The sequence below is a fragment of the Phyllobates terribilis genome, unplaced genomic scaffold (genome assembly GCF_046119375.1).
Source record: "Phyllobates terribilis strain yellow unplaced genomic scaffold, ASM4611937v1 Scaffold_8__6_contigs__length_399053987, whole genome shotgun sequence".
NCBI lineage: Eukaryota > Metazoa > Chordata > Amphibia > Anura > Dendrobatidae > Phyllobates > Phyllobates terribilis.
This window is the reverse complement of record NW_027362768.1, coordinates 130,145,257-130,165,223: the sequence shown is the minus strand read 5'-3', so window position 1 is coordinate 130,165,223 and position 19,967 is coordinate 130,145,257. Positions and strand designations below refer to the sequence as shown.

General features: G+C 40.1%; 1 protein-coding gene across 7 annotated transcripts in view; it reads right to left on the bottom strand.

Annotated features, from left to right (window-relative positions):
* Window positions 1-19,967, bottom strand: part of CACNA1E (calcium voltage-gated channel subunit alpha1 E) — a 1,192,401-nt gene that overhangs the window by 351,430 nt on the left and 821,004 nt on the right. For all 7 annotated transcript variants that reach the window (XM_073643295.1, XM_073643291.1, XM_073643293.1 and 4 more), the window contains one exon: window positions 10,348-10,487. In XM_073643295.1, coding sequence (XP_073499396.1) covers window positions 10,348-10,487 — 140 coding nt within the window. The remainder of the gene's footprint in view (window positions 1-10,347; window positions 10,488-19,967) is intronic.

The following is a 19,967-nucleotide window of genomic DNA, read 5'->3' as shown; positions in this document are numbered from 1 at the left end:
ACTATTGATTCCATAATAAAAATAAATGAATAAAGTAGAAGATTCAATTTAATTAAGAACTTGCTCCATTAAACTTACATTTATCTCAATATATCCATTTACTATGGATGAGAACATTCAGAGCATCAAGTATTTTGGCAAATATCTTCATAGATATAAAAGCACATCAATATTTTATTCACAATCTGTGTTTATGTAAGTGGCCGGCATTAAACCGAGCTGGTTATGGTCATAATAAAGATAAATAAAAAGCATTTTATAGTTTTTTTTTATATATATATACCATATACATATTTGTTCAGTAATAAAATTTATCCCTACTTTAGAGAAGGTTAATTGTGTAGTTTTAATGCAAAGAGTGTCTTAAAAACACATATGTGATGCATCTTTCTGGGTCTTGATATGAATTGCTAATGCATATTATTCACAGCCCGGTGTTGACAATTATCATGCAATAGCTATTTTCAACCTGCTTAAAATTCACATAAGCGAAGCCTTAAAAGCACATATGGCGAAAACAATATATTTCTTCTTAAAGAGGCATACACTACTATGGAAACGCCTTTCCATGTAAACAATAAATGGGTATTTTATTTCCTCTTTGATAGCGCCAAACATTACAATATTAACTCTTTAAGAACATATCTTTTTAGGATTTTAGGACATGGCAATTTTATTTTTGTTTTGCTCTTTTTGTTCCAGTCATTACTTTATTTTTCCAACTACATAGCTAAGAGTTTGTTTTCTGCCAGACAAGTTGCAGTTTTTAGAGCCATCCTTTTAAAAAACGTGTAATCTATTGTATTTTTCGGACTATAAGGCTGCGTGCACACTATGCGTTTTTCATGCGTTTATGCTGCGGAATTTCCGCAGCGGAAACGCATCAAAAACGCATGGTAATCCGCACCCCATGATCCCCAATGGCATTCCGCAATGACAATGCACATGCTGCGGATTTTTCCGCAGCGTTTCTGCAGCGCTCATAAATCCGCAGCATGTTCATTAATTTTGCGGAAGCGCAGCGGAAGCGCCGCCATTGACTTGCATTGAGACGCATAGAATCCGTGTCTGTACATTTGTACAAGCGGATTATATGCGGTTCAATGTGCGGATGGTACCCAGTTCTGGAGGAGAGAAGACTCTCATCCAGACCTGGGTACCATTGTACCTGTGAAAAAAAGAATAAAATAATAAATAAAGTTTATATTCACCTGTCCGGCGGCCCCTGCAGCGCTTCTCCTTCCAGGACCTGAGATGACGTAGTGGTCATGTGACCGCAGGCTGTCTCGCGAGATGCCGGCAAGCCAGGAAGGAACCAGGAAGGAGCGACACAGCACACGCGGCGGGGCATCGGAGGTAAGTATAGTTTTAATTTTTTTATTTTTACGGTCACACTGTATAAATCCATGCTGTTTGCATGGATTTATACAGTGTGACCTAGTTGTCAAGCACTTTCCAAGTGATGCTATCGCCTGGAAAGTGCTTGTCAGTCCACATGCGGAAACACATGCGTTAACGCATGTGGATACGCATGTGAATCCGCATGTATTCCGCATGTATTCTGCAGGAAAACGCATGCACAATCTGCATGCGTTTTTTCTGCCAGGGAGATGCAGAAATGCTGCAGAAATTTTCTGCTTCATTTCTGCATCGTGGGCACATAGCCTAAGACTCACCGGACCATAAGACGCACCCCAAGTTTAGAGGAGGAATATAGGAAAAAAAAGTAACCTGTCATCAGGATCAGGCTTGTCAGGGGTCACAGGTGCATCTTACAGTCCGAATGTAGCTTACCGGGGGGCGGCGGCGGTGAAGCGGGGTCACAGGAGGCAGGAGCAGGTTCATATTTACGTCATTTCACAGCAGTAATGAGAGCGATACTGCAGGCCGTGGTCTAGGAGGAAGGGGTGTGCGAGGCACACGAGGAGGTGAATGTGCAGATTGAGGTCTCGGCTTGTCATTGAGCTGAGATCTAAATCATGTGCTGATATCGACGCCAATTTCCTGAAGCCCAGCACAAGATCAATGTGCATAGTGGGGACTCCGCTCCTGACTTACACCGCCGTCACACCCCTTCTCCTAGCCCATGGCCCGCAGCATTGCCCAACTCCTGCTGCCGCCGGCTTCTGGCAGCGGCGACCCTTTTCCTGCCTCCACCACTGCCACCCGCCCCGGTAAGCTACATTCTGACGCAACCCATCTTCCTCCCAAATTTGGGGGGAAAAAAGTGTTTCTTTTGGTTAAAAAATATGGTATTTAAAAAAAAAGGGAGAAGGAGGACTGGAAAAAAGCAGCAATTCTATGATTGTGTTTTTTTAAAGGAATCTGTCACCAGGTTTTTGCTACATAATCTGAGAGCAACATGGTGGCGGGACAGAGACCTCAATTCCAGCGATTTGTCACTTCATGGACTGCTTGTTGCAGTTTTGATAAAACCACTGTTTTACCTGCTGTGGATCCCGCAGTTCTCTGAATGCTGAGCTGTGTATAACCCCACCCACACCACTGATTGGCTGATTTCTGTGTACACTTGCATAGGCAGAAATCTGCCAATCAGTGGTGGGCGGGGGGGTTACGCAGTGCTCATGAATATGGAGGACTACATGGCAGCAGGATTACTAGTCCTCTAGTGATAATTTCATGCTAATAAAACTGATTTAAAAAAAACTACAGCAAGCAGCCCAGTATATGACACATTCAGTGGAATCAGGGACTTTGCCTCTACACTATGCTCTCAGATTAGATGACAAAAACTTTCTCAGTGATCAGATGAAGGTTTTTTATGAGCACTTTGCAATCAAGATGAGGAAGAATATGAAAAGTGCATTTCAGAGTCCGTAGAATACAGTAAATAGAATATATGACGTGTTCTATCTCACATAATGTGCTCTCCTGATCCACTAACAAACACAATCCCTAATTCATTACTTTGCAATCAATGATTCAGAACACTTTAGGAAGAACATTTGCGGCACTGATAGCAAAAATAAATTTTCCATGAGAATTTCATCCAGTCACTGAAAGTATATAACAATGGCAATACACCCTGCGAAGCTGCTAACAGCTCACAGGAACCTGTAAAAAAGTGTAAAATGCTGAGAAATACTTTGTCACGCCTGAAATCCACAAAAGACATTATGTCCATGTAAGTCCATAAAGAAGTGATACATTTCATTGTCTTTTATTAACATTTTTACCAACTTTAACCAACTCCAATTTGGCACCTGTCGTCCTTTGAACAAGTCCATTAAAGGTATTAAATTGGAAATTAGATTCAACAAAATACACCATAACCAAAGCCATGAAATTAACACTGATTTTCTTGATACAATGGTGGAGGGGATATACTGTATTAGGCAGCAAATGAGCACTCTTCAACATGAAATGTTGGAAGCTGGTAAACTGGGCAAGCATAAGAATTCAAGGCATTTTGATAAGTGCCAAATTGGGATGGCTTGATGACTGAGTTTAAGTATCAGATCGTGGGTCCTAGCATTCATATAAATGTTATTTTGACACATAGAACCTATATAATATAGCTACAGACCAACTACAATCCTAAATAGCAGCATCTCAACTAAAGCCCCCCATACACATTACATGGCTGTCAACTGAACGATGCTTCAGCCGATCATTCGGCCAACAGCCATCGGAGCCATTTCTCTGATATACAAGAGCACTTGTTTGGCCAAATGCACCTGTGGTCTACAGACATCTCTGCTGGCAGCTTATCTCTGGAATCAGAAATCAGACATGCCCAATTTGCATCTCCCCCAGCAATCAGCAATCAGCTGGTCGGTGCCCCCATACACATTAGAGTGTTGGACGAACCAGTCAATATCGGTGGGTACGGCCAACATTAGTCTTACATTTACGGGAAGCTTTAGAGTTTTATGCTAACATTTTGGTGCCAGATACCACAGGACACCAAAGGAGATCTTGTGGAGTCCATGCCTCTGTAATTCAGAGCTGTTTTGGAGGCACAACGGGAGGCTACATAATACTGATAGTTTGAATGTTATGAATGTATATGAATATATTCCTTTCCCACTGCTTTAATGAATTCTTTTAATTAAGCCATTAAGCCATCAATCATTCCAATGTTTCAGTTTTCTATTTCACTGACTGTATGAACCTCTCAGGAGAGAAAAAAAAGTCCAGCATTCTGAAATTCCCTGTTCTTAAATTATCTCCGCGAACCTCTCTGGAATTTCCCTACTTGAAAGAAATCAGGCTTCTGTGTGAAGATGAAGAACAAGAAAAGCATAACTGCTTGAGTAGAAAAGCTAAACCTAGTCCACAATAACTGGGTCATGCCCCAGCCATTGTAAATAGGATGAGCTGCTATCATTTTCAAAAGAAGGGTATCATGAAAGCTCTTGCCGGTAAAGTACTAATTGTTTAAAAAGAAACCATTGCTATGTTAAATCAGTAATCCCCTTCTAAAATGTGTTTTAACCACCGCAGTACAGCATACCTAAAAAATGACATTATTCTTGTCCCACGCCATATGTAAATCACTGCCGAGAGGTCCCATGGGTTGCCCCAAACCATCCATGATTTTACTCTTATCCTGCATCATATGTAAATCACTGCTGCGAGGTCCCATGGGTTGCCCCAAACCATCCATGATTTTACTCTTGTCCCACGCCATATGTAATCACTGCGGAGAGGTCCCATGGGTTGCCCGAAACCATCCATGATTTTACTCTTGTCCTGCGTCATATGTAAATCACTGCTGAGAGGCCCCATGGGTTGCCCCAAACCATCTTCACCACCTCTGCAATGTTCTATAATTCAGTCCTCATGCCTTGATTGATGTGTATGATGTCCCCTACATCACCCCCATCGCACTGTCTACCTCGCTCTTTCATCATACAACCTAAGGCTGATGCATGCGCATTGATGAGATGATAAGGTGAGAGCAAGGTGTCCCAGTGATCTGCTGTTTTTTTGAGGGTGACCAAAATACAAGTATTCGATTATTCTGCAACACTAGGACCAGAGGAAGGAAGCATTATACAGATTAATGGGTTGTCTGAGTATTGCATGATAATTAAGAGTGATAACATTCTTTGTAGCTACTTTGTGCTCTGGTATAGCGATGCAGATCATGAACATAGAACCCCCTCCATTAAAAATGTTTTTACGAGACTTTAATATTGTTATAGCAGAAGATGGAGTCCCTCAAGTTTAAAGGCCCCATCTATGCTATATAAGTCTGACAGATATTTTAGGTGAAAACAACAGCTATGAATGTTCCTTCTTGTATCAATAGCGTGTCCTTGGGAGAAGATAAAGTGATTCTCCCTGGCCAGATGTTTCTTCTTGTAGCAATAATGTGTTCTTGCAGAAAGATGAAATGACCTTGCTAACTAGATAAGTCTAATTAAATATTTTAAAGCATACAGAAACTAGCTTTTTTCGCTTGTTCAGCTAAACTGTATAATCGAACCATATATGGCAAATCCGTTTCCTGCCTTTAGGGTGTATATTAGCCCTGTGTTTTGTAATAAAGTTTTTAGAGTATGTTTAGACACAAACATCCTGTCCTGTGTCTTCATTCTCTCCGAGCTCGTAATCCAAAGGATAGAAGACCCAAAATTCAGTGACGACAATATTGATGACCATTCAATAGAATAGGTCATTAGTATTAGATTGGTGGGCAGCGTACTCCCTGCACCTTATGATCAGCTAGTTGAAGATACCGCAGGATTAAGAAGGTGAACCACTAATGGCCTGCTGAGTATTGTTAAGGATGTTTTGAACAGGGATGGTTCTGATAATTCTTATGTCAATAAGCTATATGTGACTTGACAATAACTTATGTAGTTTTGGTCTGGGTGACCTCTATTTTAGTACTATCCTATGTCTATATATGTTTTTTATCCGCATAAATTAATTAAAGGTTACGTTTTAACCTCTGTATCACTATACTTGCTGGGATTTACTTTATATCATGGAATTACAAGATCAAGTAAATGAAGAAAGACATAATAGTCATGTAATAAACTCAATCCAGTGAGATTACATCACCTAGGCCAATAATGCCCCATTACAACATTATGGAATACAGTAGGTACGGAAAGTATTACAGACCCCTTTAAATTTTTCACTCTTTGTTTCATTGCAGCCATTTGGTAAATTCTAAAAAGTTCATTTTTTTTCTCATTAAAGTACACTCTGCACCCCATGTTGACTGGAAATAAGCAGAAATGTAGACATTTTTGCAAATGTATTAAAAAAGAAAAACTGAAATATCACATGGTCATAAGTATTCAGACCCTTTGCTCAGACACTCATATTTAAGTCACATGCTGTCCATTTCCTTGTGTTCCTCCTTGAGATGGTTCTACTCCTTCATTGGAGTCCAGCTGTGTTTAATTAAACTGATAGGACTTGATTTGGAAAGGCACACACCTGTCTATATAAGACCTCACAGCTCACAGTGCATGTCAGACCAAATGAGAATCATGAGCTCAAAGGAACTGCCCAAGGAGCTCAGAGACAGAATTGTGGCAAGGCACAGATCTGGCCAAGGTTACAAAATAATTTCTGCTTTACTCAAGGTTCCTAAGAGCACAGTGGCCTCCATGATCCTTAAATGGAAGAAGTTTGGGACCACCAGAAGTCTTCCTAGACCTGGCTGTCCAGCCAAACTGAGCAATCGTGGGAGAAGAGCCTTGGTGAGAGAGGTAAAGAAGAACCCCAAGATCACTGTGGCTGAGCTCCAGAGATGCTGTAGAGAGATGGGAGAAAGTTCCACAAAGTCAACACTGCAGCCCTCCACCAGTCAGGCCTTTATGGCAGAGTGGCCCGACGGAAGCCTCTCCTCAGTGCAAGACATATGAAAGCCCACATAGAGTTTGCTCAAAAACACATGAAGGACTCCCAGACTATGAGAAATAAGATTCTCTGGTCTGATGAGATGAAGATAGAACTTTTTGGTGATAATTCTAAGCGGAATGTGTGGAGAAAACCAGGCACTGCTCATCACCTGCCCAATACAATCCAAACAGTAAAACATGGTGGTGGCAGTATCATGCTATGGGGGTGTTTTTCAGGTGCAGGGACAGGATGACTGGTTGCAATTGAAGGAAACATGAATGCGGCCAAGTACAGAGATATCCTGAATGAAAACCTCTTCCAGAGTGCTCTGGACCTCAGACTTGGTCGAAGGTTCACCTTCCAACAAGACAATGACCCTAAGCACACAGCTAAAATAACAAAGGAGTGGCTTTAGAGCAACTCTGTGACCATTCTTGACTGGCCCAGCCAGAGCCCTGACCTAAACCCAATTGAGCATCTCTGGAGAGACCTGAAAATGGCTGTCCACCAACGTTCACAATCTAACCCGACGGAACTGGAGAGGATCTGCAAGGAAGAATGGCAGAGGATCCCCAAATCCAAGTGTGAAAAACTTGTTGCATCATTCCCAAGAAGACTCATGACTGTACTAGCTCAAGGGTGCTTCTACTCAATACTGAGCAAAGGGTCTGAATACTATGACCATGTCATATTTCAGTTTTTCTTTTTTAGTAAATTTGCAAAAATTTCTGCATTTCTGTTATTTTCATTCCAGATGGGGCACAGAGTGTACTTTACTGAGAAAAAAAATTAACTTTTTAGAATTTACCAAATGGCTGCAATGAAACAAAGAGTGAAAAATTTAAAGGGGTCTGAATACTTTCCGCACCCACTGTATCTACCTTGCCAAGTAAGTAACAGTTCACAACAATATTTATTATACAAAAATATGTGTGGGGGCAAAACAAAGTTAAAAAAAAGAAAATTGAGAGTAAATTTTGCCTAGTAAAGACAGATTAGACTTACTGTAGGTCAAGAACAATAATACTAAAAAATGAGAAGTGGAAAGTGGCTCTAAATGGAGTAAGTGGCTATGGACCTTCCCGGAGGTGACTGGTTTAGAAATGGAGGAACATCATGATCTAACTGATTGACTGCTGAACAAATACAGTGAATGATGCACTAAAGTCACCTGCAGTGATTTACCATGGACTGCCTGCCCATCCTGCAACCAGAGTTTGTAAAGTGAAGTTCTGTTGTAGTTTTAGACCAGTGGAATTATCACCTGGGCAATATTAAGGAAATCCTGAAAACATGATCGGTTGGTGGGCCTTGAGCACTGGGGTTGAGGAACACCGAGGTAGACAGTGTGAGAGAATTTGGTTGCTGACGACAAGCTGTGCAATAGGCTGAGACACTGGACATAACTATGGCCCAGAAGGTGAAGCTTCTGTGAGCTGATACAGTGACAAATACAATGGTCTACACCGGGAGTTCTGCTGGGAGCATAACTGTTAATACTGCTTGTACTTGGACTTGTGAGTAATATTCTGTATGTTCCTATGAGAAAATCTGCACACTGCTCCTGATGTGATATACTGCAAGGTGTTCTGTAATAACTACAAGATTAAATCCAGCTCACCTTTGAAGACATCTTGGAAGTGTTCGGAGATCGGAAGACGTCGCGTCAAGGCGCGAGGCAATCACAAAATAGAAGGATCCAGCTCAATAGATCATGGACATACTTTTATTCACAAAAGTGCTCGGAAGAGGACAAACGGAGTCAGCAGTACAGCTTACATGACATGCGACATCGACGCGTTTTAGGTAACTGCGTACCCTTAATTATGACGCCTAGCATTTGGTAAGTAACTTCAGGCAACGCCAAAGTTTTTGTATTTTATGGATGTTTTTCTATGCACATTTTATATCACGTTTGTCTTCACGAATTTCAATTAAGCTAATTAATCAGTACATCGGTGCTTTCACCGGAACACAGCATGTCATGTAAGATGTACTGCTGACTTTGTTTGTCCTCTTCCAAGCACTTTTGCGAAAAAAAGTAGGTCCACAGTCTGTTGAGATGGATCCTTCTATTTTGTGTTCTCTAATAACTTCCTGGTACCTAAAGGTGTTGAGATATGTTTTCTTCTGGTGACAACCATTGCTGTACTTGTTTAAAAGACAGTTCTTCTTAATTGCCATAATCAAAACGTTGCACAGTAAGGTATTGAAACCTCCACGTTTCATGCCACACTATTGCTTTAAAGCCCTGACCTCAGAACCACAGTATCATTGTATATTCACCAGGTAACCACCATGTTCTCTGCCTCAAAACTAAAGTGCTGCCGCCATCATTGTTGGGTAACTAATTACCTTGTACCCTTACTGAGAGACTGTAACCATTAAGCTATCCTGATTCCTTCCACTTTGAGTTGAACCCTGCCATGTCTGTTTCAGTCACCGCACCATCATTGTGCCAGAAACCATGCCTGGATTCCACTTATATGTCCATTTGTTGCAGGTATACCAACAACAGTTAGCAAAATTAAAAAAGCACTCCCATCAAAGTTTTTATCCTCTTAAAGTATTGAAATCATCACATTATACAGCCCTGTGCACTTACAGTTGCTCTTTTTGCCTTTCTAGCCATCTAATTTTTCTCTATCAGGTCTATGGCATGTGATTAAAAACTGACTAGCTGAATCCTTCTAAACTCTATGTAGAAACAGGAGGTCAATTTTCTCTGCATGAGTCATCACTGCAAAAGTCCCTGGCAGGGAGAAGGAGGGAGCATCTGGGTCAGGAGGTGAAGAGGGCGATAACTCACGCAGGGAAAAGAGACTGTTTCTACATAGAGCAGAGAAAAGAGAAGAATTAACTGGGTAGAAAGGCAAAATGTGCAATTGTAAGTACACACAAGTGTATAATATGATGATTGCAATATAGCAAGAGGATAAAATCTTTGATGGGAGGGCTTCTTTAAGAAAATGTAGTGAGCCTCTCAAGTGCCAACTGAGTGAATCCTAGTGTGTCCAACAAAGTCTGAAAACAAATGCACTACAGTCCATTCTAGTATCTGATTGGGGAGCTTGATAATCAGATTTTGATGATAATATTTATGACATATGCCTTCTACCATTAAACCACAGGTTATAATCAATAGCAGAATTCTGCATATACTTTACGTTTCAAGTATGTTAATTTCAGTGATAATTTGCTATTGCAGATAACTTGAGTAATTGTTTTATTCGGTGCCGATTGATTATCTATAGGACGTCACACCTGACATTTCTACGTACTGCACCTTGTCCTGTTTGCGTCTCCTACAAAATCTCAACTGTATTTATATCCGGCATTTCAGCAGATAAAAGAGCATAAATTGGCATACTTAGGTGACATTTGCAAAATATGCACTTATGGCATAGCTAAATCTATATTAAACAACATGTCCTTCATTTATAACAGCAGTTATAGAGCGTACAATGCAAACTTACCATCCCCACAGAAGGACTAAGAATCATAGTAATAGACACTCACCCACTGAGCACTACAATAAAGTCCATAACATTCCAGCCGTTCCGGAGGTAAGAGCCTTTATGGAACACAAATCCCAGAGCCACAATTTTAATTCCAGCTTCAAAGCAAAATATCCCTATAAAATAGGGTTCTGTCTTTTCCTAAAAAATTAAAAAGGGAGATGTGAAAAACATGGGTACTATTCAATAGTAAATACATGCCATAAATACACAGAGGGAAGCCGATGTATTATCTATTATTGTATTATCATTTATAGATATAATTTCAACACATTTTAAAGCACATTCTAATTTAGAAAAGTAGTAAAAAATGACGAGACGTTCCAACTGTTTAACCCATTAGATTCTGCAATCTTTGAGCGCTCATAAACATTAAAAAGGACCTTTCACCAAATTTTTCATGTTGAACTGGACACACAATGTAATAATGGCTGCAAAGCCAATATTTATTTTTTTTATTTTGACTCTTCGTTGTGGATATATTAGCAATCAAAGTAATTCACTTCGGTTGAGGTATCATGGTACCTGGGCTGCGCTTATGGGAATGAAGAATCCTCAATGGTATAAAATTAAGGTTTTTATTACACCAACGCATTTCGGCACCAAACTGCCACCTTTTTTCAAGGTAAAAAAAAGTACAAAGACAAATTTCCTTGAAAAAGGCACACATCTGGAGCCAAAATGCGTTGGTGTAATAAAAACCTTAATTTTATACCATCGAGGATTCTACATTCCCGCAAGCACAGCCCAGGTACCATGATATCTCCACTACAGTGAATTGCAATCTAGAAGAGTTTTTCCTTCAGTAACGGGGTTGCAGCCATGGACTCTAAGGCTCTTATAGAGCGTTGGTATAGGTGACGTAGTATTTTTTGTTAACAGTAAAGAAATATTGCTCTTTTTCTACATTTTCTGCATATGTAAATATGAAAAAGAAAACAATTATTTGTCCCTAATAGAGTTGAGTAAAAAGATATGCAGTTCCCTGGTCCGGGAGCCACATCGGAACCTACTCTTACCTGCCATAATCACCGATGCATCTTCTGATTAGTAGGCCTGGCAAGATGACATTGGCATCTCACACATGACCACGCATCAAGCCTACAATTCTAAAGAGATGATGACATAGGAGGAGGTTCGCAGAGGTCTGTTCATGTGGCCAAAGACGACTGAAGTGACCACTAGACCAGGGTCCTGTGAATCTTTCCATTCAACTCTAATCCCTAAATTTGGGCTCTTACACCGTGAAAAAGAAAGGGTATAGTTAGTGTCACAGTGCTGAAAAAGGAAATTGACGGGTAGGCCGCTATCATTTCTATCTGAATAAATAAATGTAAATTGAGCCATTCGGGTCACAAAAAGTCAGATTAGGAAAGAGAAAAATTTTATGTGTCCTTAAAAATGTACCCAAATGTATCCGAAGTGTCACAGTTTAGATATGACAGGCACAGTGAAGGACTTGAATTCTTGAGATATAGGTCACTAAATCAACTAATCATAGGTTGGAATAAATCTAGTCCAGAGACCAAAATACCTTGTGTACATTGTTATCAGGCAGCATAATAAGCAGTGGATTGGGGTTTTCACATCACTTCAAAAATGCAAACTGAACCTGAGTCCATTCCTGACTTGACGGTTTTTGAGAAATACTTTTCTCATAACTCTGTATTATAGTAATATGACCGGTTACAGGCACTAGATTCTGTGATGGGACATTGATCCAAGGATCTAGTTTGGTTGCTGTATGTGGAGTCAGGAATGAATATTTTCTCATAATATGGGGTCATTTACATCTGTTTCATGGGTTTTTGCCTTCCTCTGGATCAACATGTTAGGGTATAGGTTGAACTCGATGGACTTGTGTCTACCTTCAACCTTACAAAACTATGAAACTATGGTACTATACCTGTTGTGTTCCCCTCCTCTATATCAGGAACGTAATTATCAGTTTAGCTTGGGGACATTTTATCTATGATTAGAGTAGGCAGCAGATCACGTGGCTTTATATCCTAAAATCTTCGCAGATATTTGCTCTCTTCATATGACTTAGCTTTAAAAAGATAAAGATGTACATTTTCCAGTTGTCTTAATTGACGCGAGAAACATCAGGAAATGTGCTGAATAATTGTCTCTTTTCCAGAATAGACACTGTGGTGCATTGAAAATCTAGACAATACAGTTTCCTATCACATATGGGAAGACAGATGGAATGATTCATCCAGATCTCATACTGGTTAGTGTAGCGGTTCTGGATGTACTTTTGGTAACATTAACTGAAATTGATTGATTAACATTGTATTCCCCATGATACTTCTTTGGTAAGGTAATGGATTATTTAACCTTGTTGGATTGTAACAGTATTAGGATATTACAGTCAAATATGTTTTATCGGGTGGCCTACTGTTAGATGGGTGACATGGCACCTGGAAGAATCGGTTCTGGTGCCATGTTGCTGAAGGCTACCTTTTGTGACATGACGTAGAGGCATGGAGGTTAGCGCCACGGTGTTGGACTTGTACAAATATGTGTCTACAAAGGGAGCTTATTTGTCGTACTTGGTAATTAGCTGTAGTGCGTGATTGCTTTGCTTCTTGAAGCCTCCCGCAGAGAGTAAAAGACCCTGAGAATCTGACTACAGCATCAGAGACACTGAAGAGAACCTGGGAGAGACTGGTGTTGTACAGAGGCTTCCTGGGTTAGAGTCAATGCCAGAATGCAAATGGAGTCTTCTTGAATTTTGGATTGAGAGACCACGTGGGTATAGAAAGTCTCCCCACATCATTAGAGGTAAGCCCTTAAAATGTAAGCCTTAAAGGAGCTTCAAGGAAACACTCTGGTGATGGTTTTATTTTCCCATCGATTAGCAAATAATAATATGTATGCAGAGAGTATATTACAATACTTACTGGTTGTCATCTTCGGACATTTACAGCGCCACTCCGGTGACACATGACAGATTTGTAACTTACCAAATCACATTGATAGGTCCATAGTTTGGAGCAGAAGTCACTTTCTCAATATGGGTCTACTTGACTCAAAATAAGGCTAGAGAGCCTTGTTCTGAGTTTCATAAACTTGCATTGAAAAAAATCTAAAAAGTGACCTCCTCTCCACAGAGCAGCCACTGTGTGATTCAGCAGGTTACACGTGACACCAGAGCGGACTAGAGTGGCACTGCAAATGTACAAAGACTCGTAAGTACTGCAGTACACATTTCTTGCTAATAGTTGGGGAAAAATAAAACAAGTCACCGGAGTGCTCCTTTAAGAATTGTTTTTGTGAGCCAGCAGTAACTGCCTAGGGAGATAAAAAAAACTTGAAGGTGAAGTCACTGCTACAGAAAGAAGATGAAATTCCCACCTGGTATAAAAGATTCAATACACACTTTTGTGTATCCACTTTTAGTCATAGCTGTGACTAAGGTTAGGCACAACCAAAAAACGTAGGCACTGCGTACGGGCACAGCACATGAATACTGTACATGTGTGTCACGGGTGTGTCAGAAGTGACAGACAGTCGCCCTGCAGTTGGTTGCAGGAGATCTCTTCATTTGGCATTACAGACATCTTCTTAGAAGCTGTCTCTCTAGGACCCAGCGGTTATCTTCCTCTTGCTAATTAACACCATGGCCTGGGTGTATAAATACCTGCTGCTTGCTAGAGGGAGGTGCCGGCGATACTCACATGACCCCTTGTGAAGGCTTGGAGCTAGCGCAGTACTTCTTCCTCTCTGGTGCTAAGAGGATGTGTGTTCATCTCTCTGAAGTTGACTAAAGCTAAGCTATCTTCCCTTGTTTATTCCCCCTTGTTGTCTTTAGTTGTCAGTGGGGATTGACTAGCACTCATCCCCTCCCTTCCCTAGCCAGGACCAAACGCCAGGGAAAAACAGGGCAAGGTTCCTGTGCGGCGATTGGTGCGGAACCAATATAGGGACTTTAGGGGAGACAGGGTGATATAAGGTCAGCCTAGGAGGTTTCTACTACCCCTTTCCCTAGAGTCTGGCCCCCCTTTTCCCACTTCACTTCATGTTGCACTTAGTCTTTCCTACACCTTGCGTGACAATGTGTTCTTAATTATGACTGAATAAAGGATGGATTTTTTTTATCACACCAGGTGCTGGAATTTTATATACTTTTTGGATTCATTACCATCACTCATTGGTTCATGAGATTCATTGACCAGATAATAGGATTAGAATTCCAGAGTTTGCAATAAACAAGTGACACTGATGAGCATTATCTTCCTTTTCCTCTTTCATTACTACCAAGGTCATTAATGTTCCACTCTTCTATTTAAAGACTTTAAATAGCCACTGTCATCAATGAAGGTAGGTGTCTCGCTTTTGTCTAACTTGCTGTCACTTGTGTTTTCCATGTTTGAACCATCTCAAGCAGCAGAGACACTGAGATTACAGAAGAGGAGGCGGGTTTTGGCATACAATCATAACAAAGAGTCTTTCACTATGGGGAATGCAAGTAACTGAAGAAAGGCATGTGTAATGCATGATGGAAAGTGAGGAAAAGGAAATTCCTGCACCTATAGTGCTGACAGAATTCTGATTAAGAGAAACTACCTACTCAAAAAGAATGGATGGCAAGTTACAGAGCATGGGAATCTGAACAGTTCATGGACATTTTAGACTGATGTTTGAACTAAAAGTCATTTTTACTGGTTGTGAAGGTTGAGGGATGTAAATGCATGTGCTACTCACCGGTCCCAGAACTAATGCTGGGCCTTGAGACTTTCTTCTTCTGCACTAATCCACATCATCTTACACTGCCAACCTTGCAAGCACCTATGACATTGTCACTCAAGGTCTTTTAAGGTCAGCTCAGGTAGATGACAGCTGTCTGAGTACTAAGCAAGCAATGTTCTCAGTAATCACATGTTTATCAAGGGATAGCTTCAACTTCCACTTAACTCAGCATCAGGCAGGTGTCTACAATTAGAATCCTGCTATCAAGGTACTGCATGTGGCAAGTTGATGTCTGCATATACGTTCCAGCTATTATCAAGCTTCAGTCAAGTTACAAGCTTGTCTTGGATTTCAAATTCCTGTTTTGTCAAGTCTCAAGCTTCGCTTTATTCTTTACTATCAAGGTAATGCATGTCTACAATCAAGATACCAACACATCACTGTTTTCTTGTGGTTAACCATGACACTGCTTTTAGGTCCATGATTACATCTCTGCTATTAGCCACTGACCTGCTGCAAGTTCTTGATTGCAAACTTCTCTGTTATTAGCCATTTTTCTGCTGCAAGTTCCAGATTGTCTATACATCTCCGGTTCCTGTGTGTTTCTACACAACTGGCTCTGCTTCTGTAGTGCTTTCTACTAACCTTGTCTGTCTGCCATTCTGCATGACCTGCTGAATTGGTCATCATTACTGATCAACATGTTGATTGTTAAGTCCCACTCTGCTGCACCATTGCCACCAGTACGTGCTGCTCAATCTCACTTATGACTTAAAGCAAAATTCACCAACTCCAGTCCTCAAGAGCAACCAACAAATCATGTTTTCAGGATTTCCTGAGTAAGGCACCGGTGATAATTGCATCCCCTGCAGGAACAATGATTCCATCACCTGTGTAACACTAAGGAAATCCTGAAAACATGATCTGTTGGTGGCTCTTGAGGACTGGAGTTGAGGAACGCTGTCTTAGAGAGTCCACCTCACCAGGTGAGTTCTAACATCTTGCTTGTGACCATTAAGCTGTGTGAGGCACATAGTGGCAATATTTATATGATTATTTGCTTATTTAGAGTAAAGTAAACTTTGTTGCAGTTTATGAATTGTCTCTATGTAGATATTACTATAGAGGGGCAATCATACCTGGTTCCCTGATAATATACACATAGCATGTGACAGCCAAGCTCTAATAATAATAATATATTATCATTAAAGAGATTCTGCTACCAGTTTCCATGATACAAAATATATTTATTATTACATGGATCTCTTAGATTTCATGAGAATTATCTATTTACTTTAAAATACGGCTACATGATCCTAATATCAAGATGAGCATTTCATGAATCCAGCTAAACCAAAATGCTCAGTTTGAAATTATTTTCAATTCAGACATGAATTCTTTCAAAAATGAATTCTATAGCCATTCTGGCTTTAGTTTTCAATGTAAGTACACCAGCCTCATCAGGTCTAAGATATACATTTTTTTAATAATGCAGAGAGCAGTTTAGATAGGATCTGTCACCAGATTGCACAATTTAAAGGTTTATTCCATCCTAAAAAAAAAGTAGCAGACATAGATGATAAATATTAAATTGGTGACTTTAGACTTCTGTGGGGCCCTACTGCACTTCGAATTTAATACAAATTAAAATGAAATACACCATTAAATAAATATATATATAAGAATCATTTTATCTGAGACACGAGGAAATGTAATAGGCCACACCAAAGAGTGAATAACCACAACGGAAACATAAAAATATAATAAAAATATAAATGTTATACATACATGAAGTTAAAAAATAGATTAAAATTGTGGTGAGTAAAGCACAGAAGAATTGGAAAGTTCAAGACAAATGTATCAAAAAACATATATGTGGAAGGGATTAATAAAAAAAAAAATACTGTTGTGTTCTCAGTGGAATATTAATAAAATGTGAGATACAGCAGACATCAAATAAGTGAATAAATGAATGTAGGTAAGTATATAATTCTAAGATAGATGAACTGCACACATCAATTAAGAAACATGCTATAAAAAGAGAAGAACAGCATATAAATCAAGACCCCAGGATGCCAGTTCTTCTCTCTTTATGGTATGTTTCTTAATTGATATGTGCAGTTCATCTATTTTTTAATTATTAACTTATCTACATTAATTTATTCCCTTATTTGATATATGTCTGCTACATCTTACTTTTTATATTAATATTCCAGTGAGAACACAACATTATCGTATTTTTTGAATTAACCCCTTCCACATATATGTCTTTTTTTTTATACATTTGTCGTTTCCAATTCTTGTGGGCTTTACTCCCAACAATTTTAAGATATCTTTTAACTTCATGTGTCAATAAAATGTATATTTTTATGATATATTTATTTTTATGATAGTTTTTATGTTCCCATTGTGGTTTATATAGCCTAAAAAATTAAAATAAACCAAAGTACAGAACTATGTTATACGCCATCATATAGCATATTACACACATCCGAAGGCAGATTTCTCCCTAGGAGGAATGGCATAATACGGAGGGGCATGGAGAATCATATTACGACGCACAGATTGTCTAGAGATCTATAGTAGAAAATCTTAGGGACTTTGTGTCTCTGTACAGTCTGAAAAACAGACAGCATGGCCAGAACAATAGACAGAATTTTTAGAAAATAGCAAAAGGCATGGTACTCACCAGCCAAGGTTTCAAGAAAAAATGCACACTAGGACACGGCCGGCCCCCTTTTGTTAGAAGGAGGTAACACAGGTGCAGAATGCTAGTGAACAATCGCCCTCACTCACTCTCACTGGAGGGGCGACTACCCAGCATTAAAACTGCACACAGATGAAACTTGCAGTAGGGTGCAATTCACACACTCGCGGCACTGTGCCTAGCCAGCATCCTATTACACGCCCCTACTATTCGACTAGGCGGGATGCCCGGCACCCTATCCGTGCATCGCAGAGTTGTGAAGCCCCCACTCACAAGGTCACCATTACTGGGCCTGGCCGTGCCCTGGCAGATAAAAAAAGTGCAAAAAATATCATATGAGGTATTAGTTGATATTTTGGCCAAAATACGTAAGCTCGCAACCCATCGTCAAGGGTCCTCACGGTTTTGCGAGTCCCTACTCTAATATTAAAAACAGACAGCATGGCCAGAACAATAGACAGAATTTTTAGAAAATAGCAAAAGGCAATGGTACTCACCAGCCAAGGTTTCAAGAAAAAATGCACACCAGGACACGGCCGGCCCCCTTTTGTTAGAAGGAGGTAACACAGGTGCAGAATGCTAGTGAACAATCGCCCTCACTCACTCTCACTGGAGGGGCGACTACCCAGCATTAAAACTGCACACAGATGAAACTTGCAGTAGGGTGCAATTCACACACTCAACTAATACCTCATATGATATTTTTTGCACTTTTTTTATCTGCCAGGGCACGGCCAGGCCCAGTAATGGTGACCTTGTGAGTGGGGGCTTCACAACTCTGCGATGCACGGATAGGGTGCCGGGCATCCCGCCTAGTCGAATAGTAGGGGCGTGTAATAGGATGCTGGCTAGGCACAGTGCCGCGAGTGTGTGAATTGCACCCTACTGCAAGTTTCATCTGTGTGCAGTTTTAATGCTGGGTAGTCGCCCCTCCAGTGAGAGTGAGTGAGGGCGATTGTTCACTAGCATTCTGCACCTGTGTTACCTCCTTCTAACAAAAGGGGGCCGGCCGTGTCCTGGTGTGCATTTTTTCTTGAAACCTTGGCTGGTGAGTACCATGCCTTTTGCTATTTTCTGTACAGTCTGACCCTTAAAAGTTAATAAGATACGCTAATGTTTATTCCTTTTTTTCAGACATCTGACTTGGGCAAATCCCTAAATAAGTGCTGTATCCTATGTGATGGATGTTGACTGTACCCATGAGAAAACATCACAGGTAAAGGAATGTTCTATCATTCTTTCAGATAATAATTATTATTTCACCATGATGTAAATTATTTGCATATTCTTTGCTTAAAAAGCAGCACATATTTTTATTTTTACATAAAGGGTCACTCTTCAGGATAGTAATATGCAAGGTAAGAAAAGGGAAAGGAAAGATTCTGCAGTACTGGCAAGAAGGACATGAGAAGATGTAGACATTTATGGACATTTCATCAGCCAATTATATAGATGACCCAAATGAAAAATGATTGAATGGGAGACAGGGAATCAATTACTTTTTGTATGAAGGCTTCATTATAATGCACACGGCCTGGACCAAATGTTTCATAGTCAATGATTCACTTTCAATAAGACAAAAACGCTTGTACGTATTGATCTGCTGTACAGTGCGACCTTGTTTCTGCCCTTTAAAAGTTGTCTCAGCCTTAGGTCTAGAATCCTCATGCAAATAACACCGCAGGAGCGACATTCTTTTATACTATTGTTGGGTTTTTCTACCTTTTTTAGAAATTACAATTTTCATCATTACACTTAGTGTAACCATCGTATACATTTTTATTGCATAAATCAATAGTGAACATAAAATCAATCAGCTTTGTAATACATCTTATCAGAGAAATCGGCTTCTTTCTCCTTCTGGACTGATCGTTCATTCTCAGAATTCTCAATTCAATAGTAAAATCTGTATTCATTGAAGACAGATTTTTATATTACTGAAATAGGAGATGACAGCTGGTGCTCATAAAGTTTTATGCAGAAAGGAAGGGAAGGAGGGAGGAGCTCTGCCTCTAGTTCCTCCTCACCCTTCCCCTCTCATTGAATGTCATCAGCAGCAGCTGCCATCCCCTATCTCAGTAATGTAAAAATCTCTATTCAGTGAATACCGATTTTTACATTACTAAGATAGGAGATGACAGCTGGTGCTCATAAATTTTTATGGGGAAGGGGAGGAGCTCTGCCTCTAGCTCCTCCTCATCCTTCCTCTCTCCGTAGAA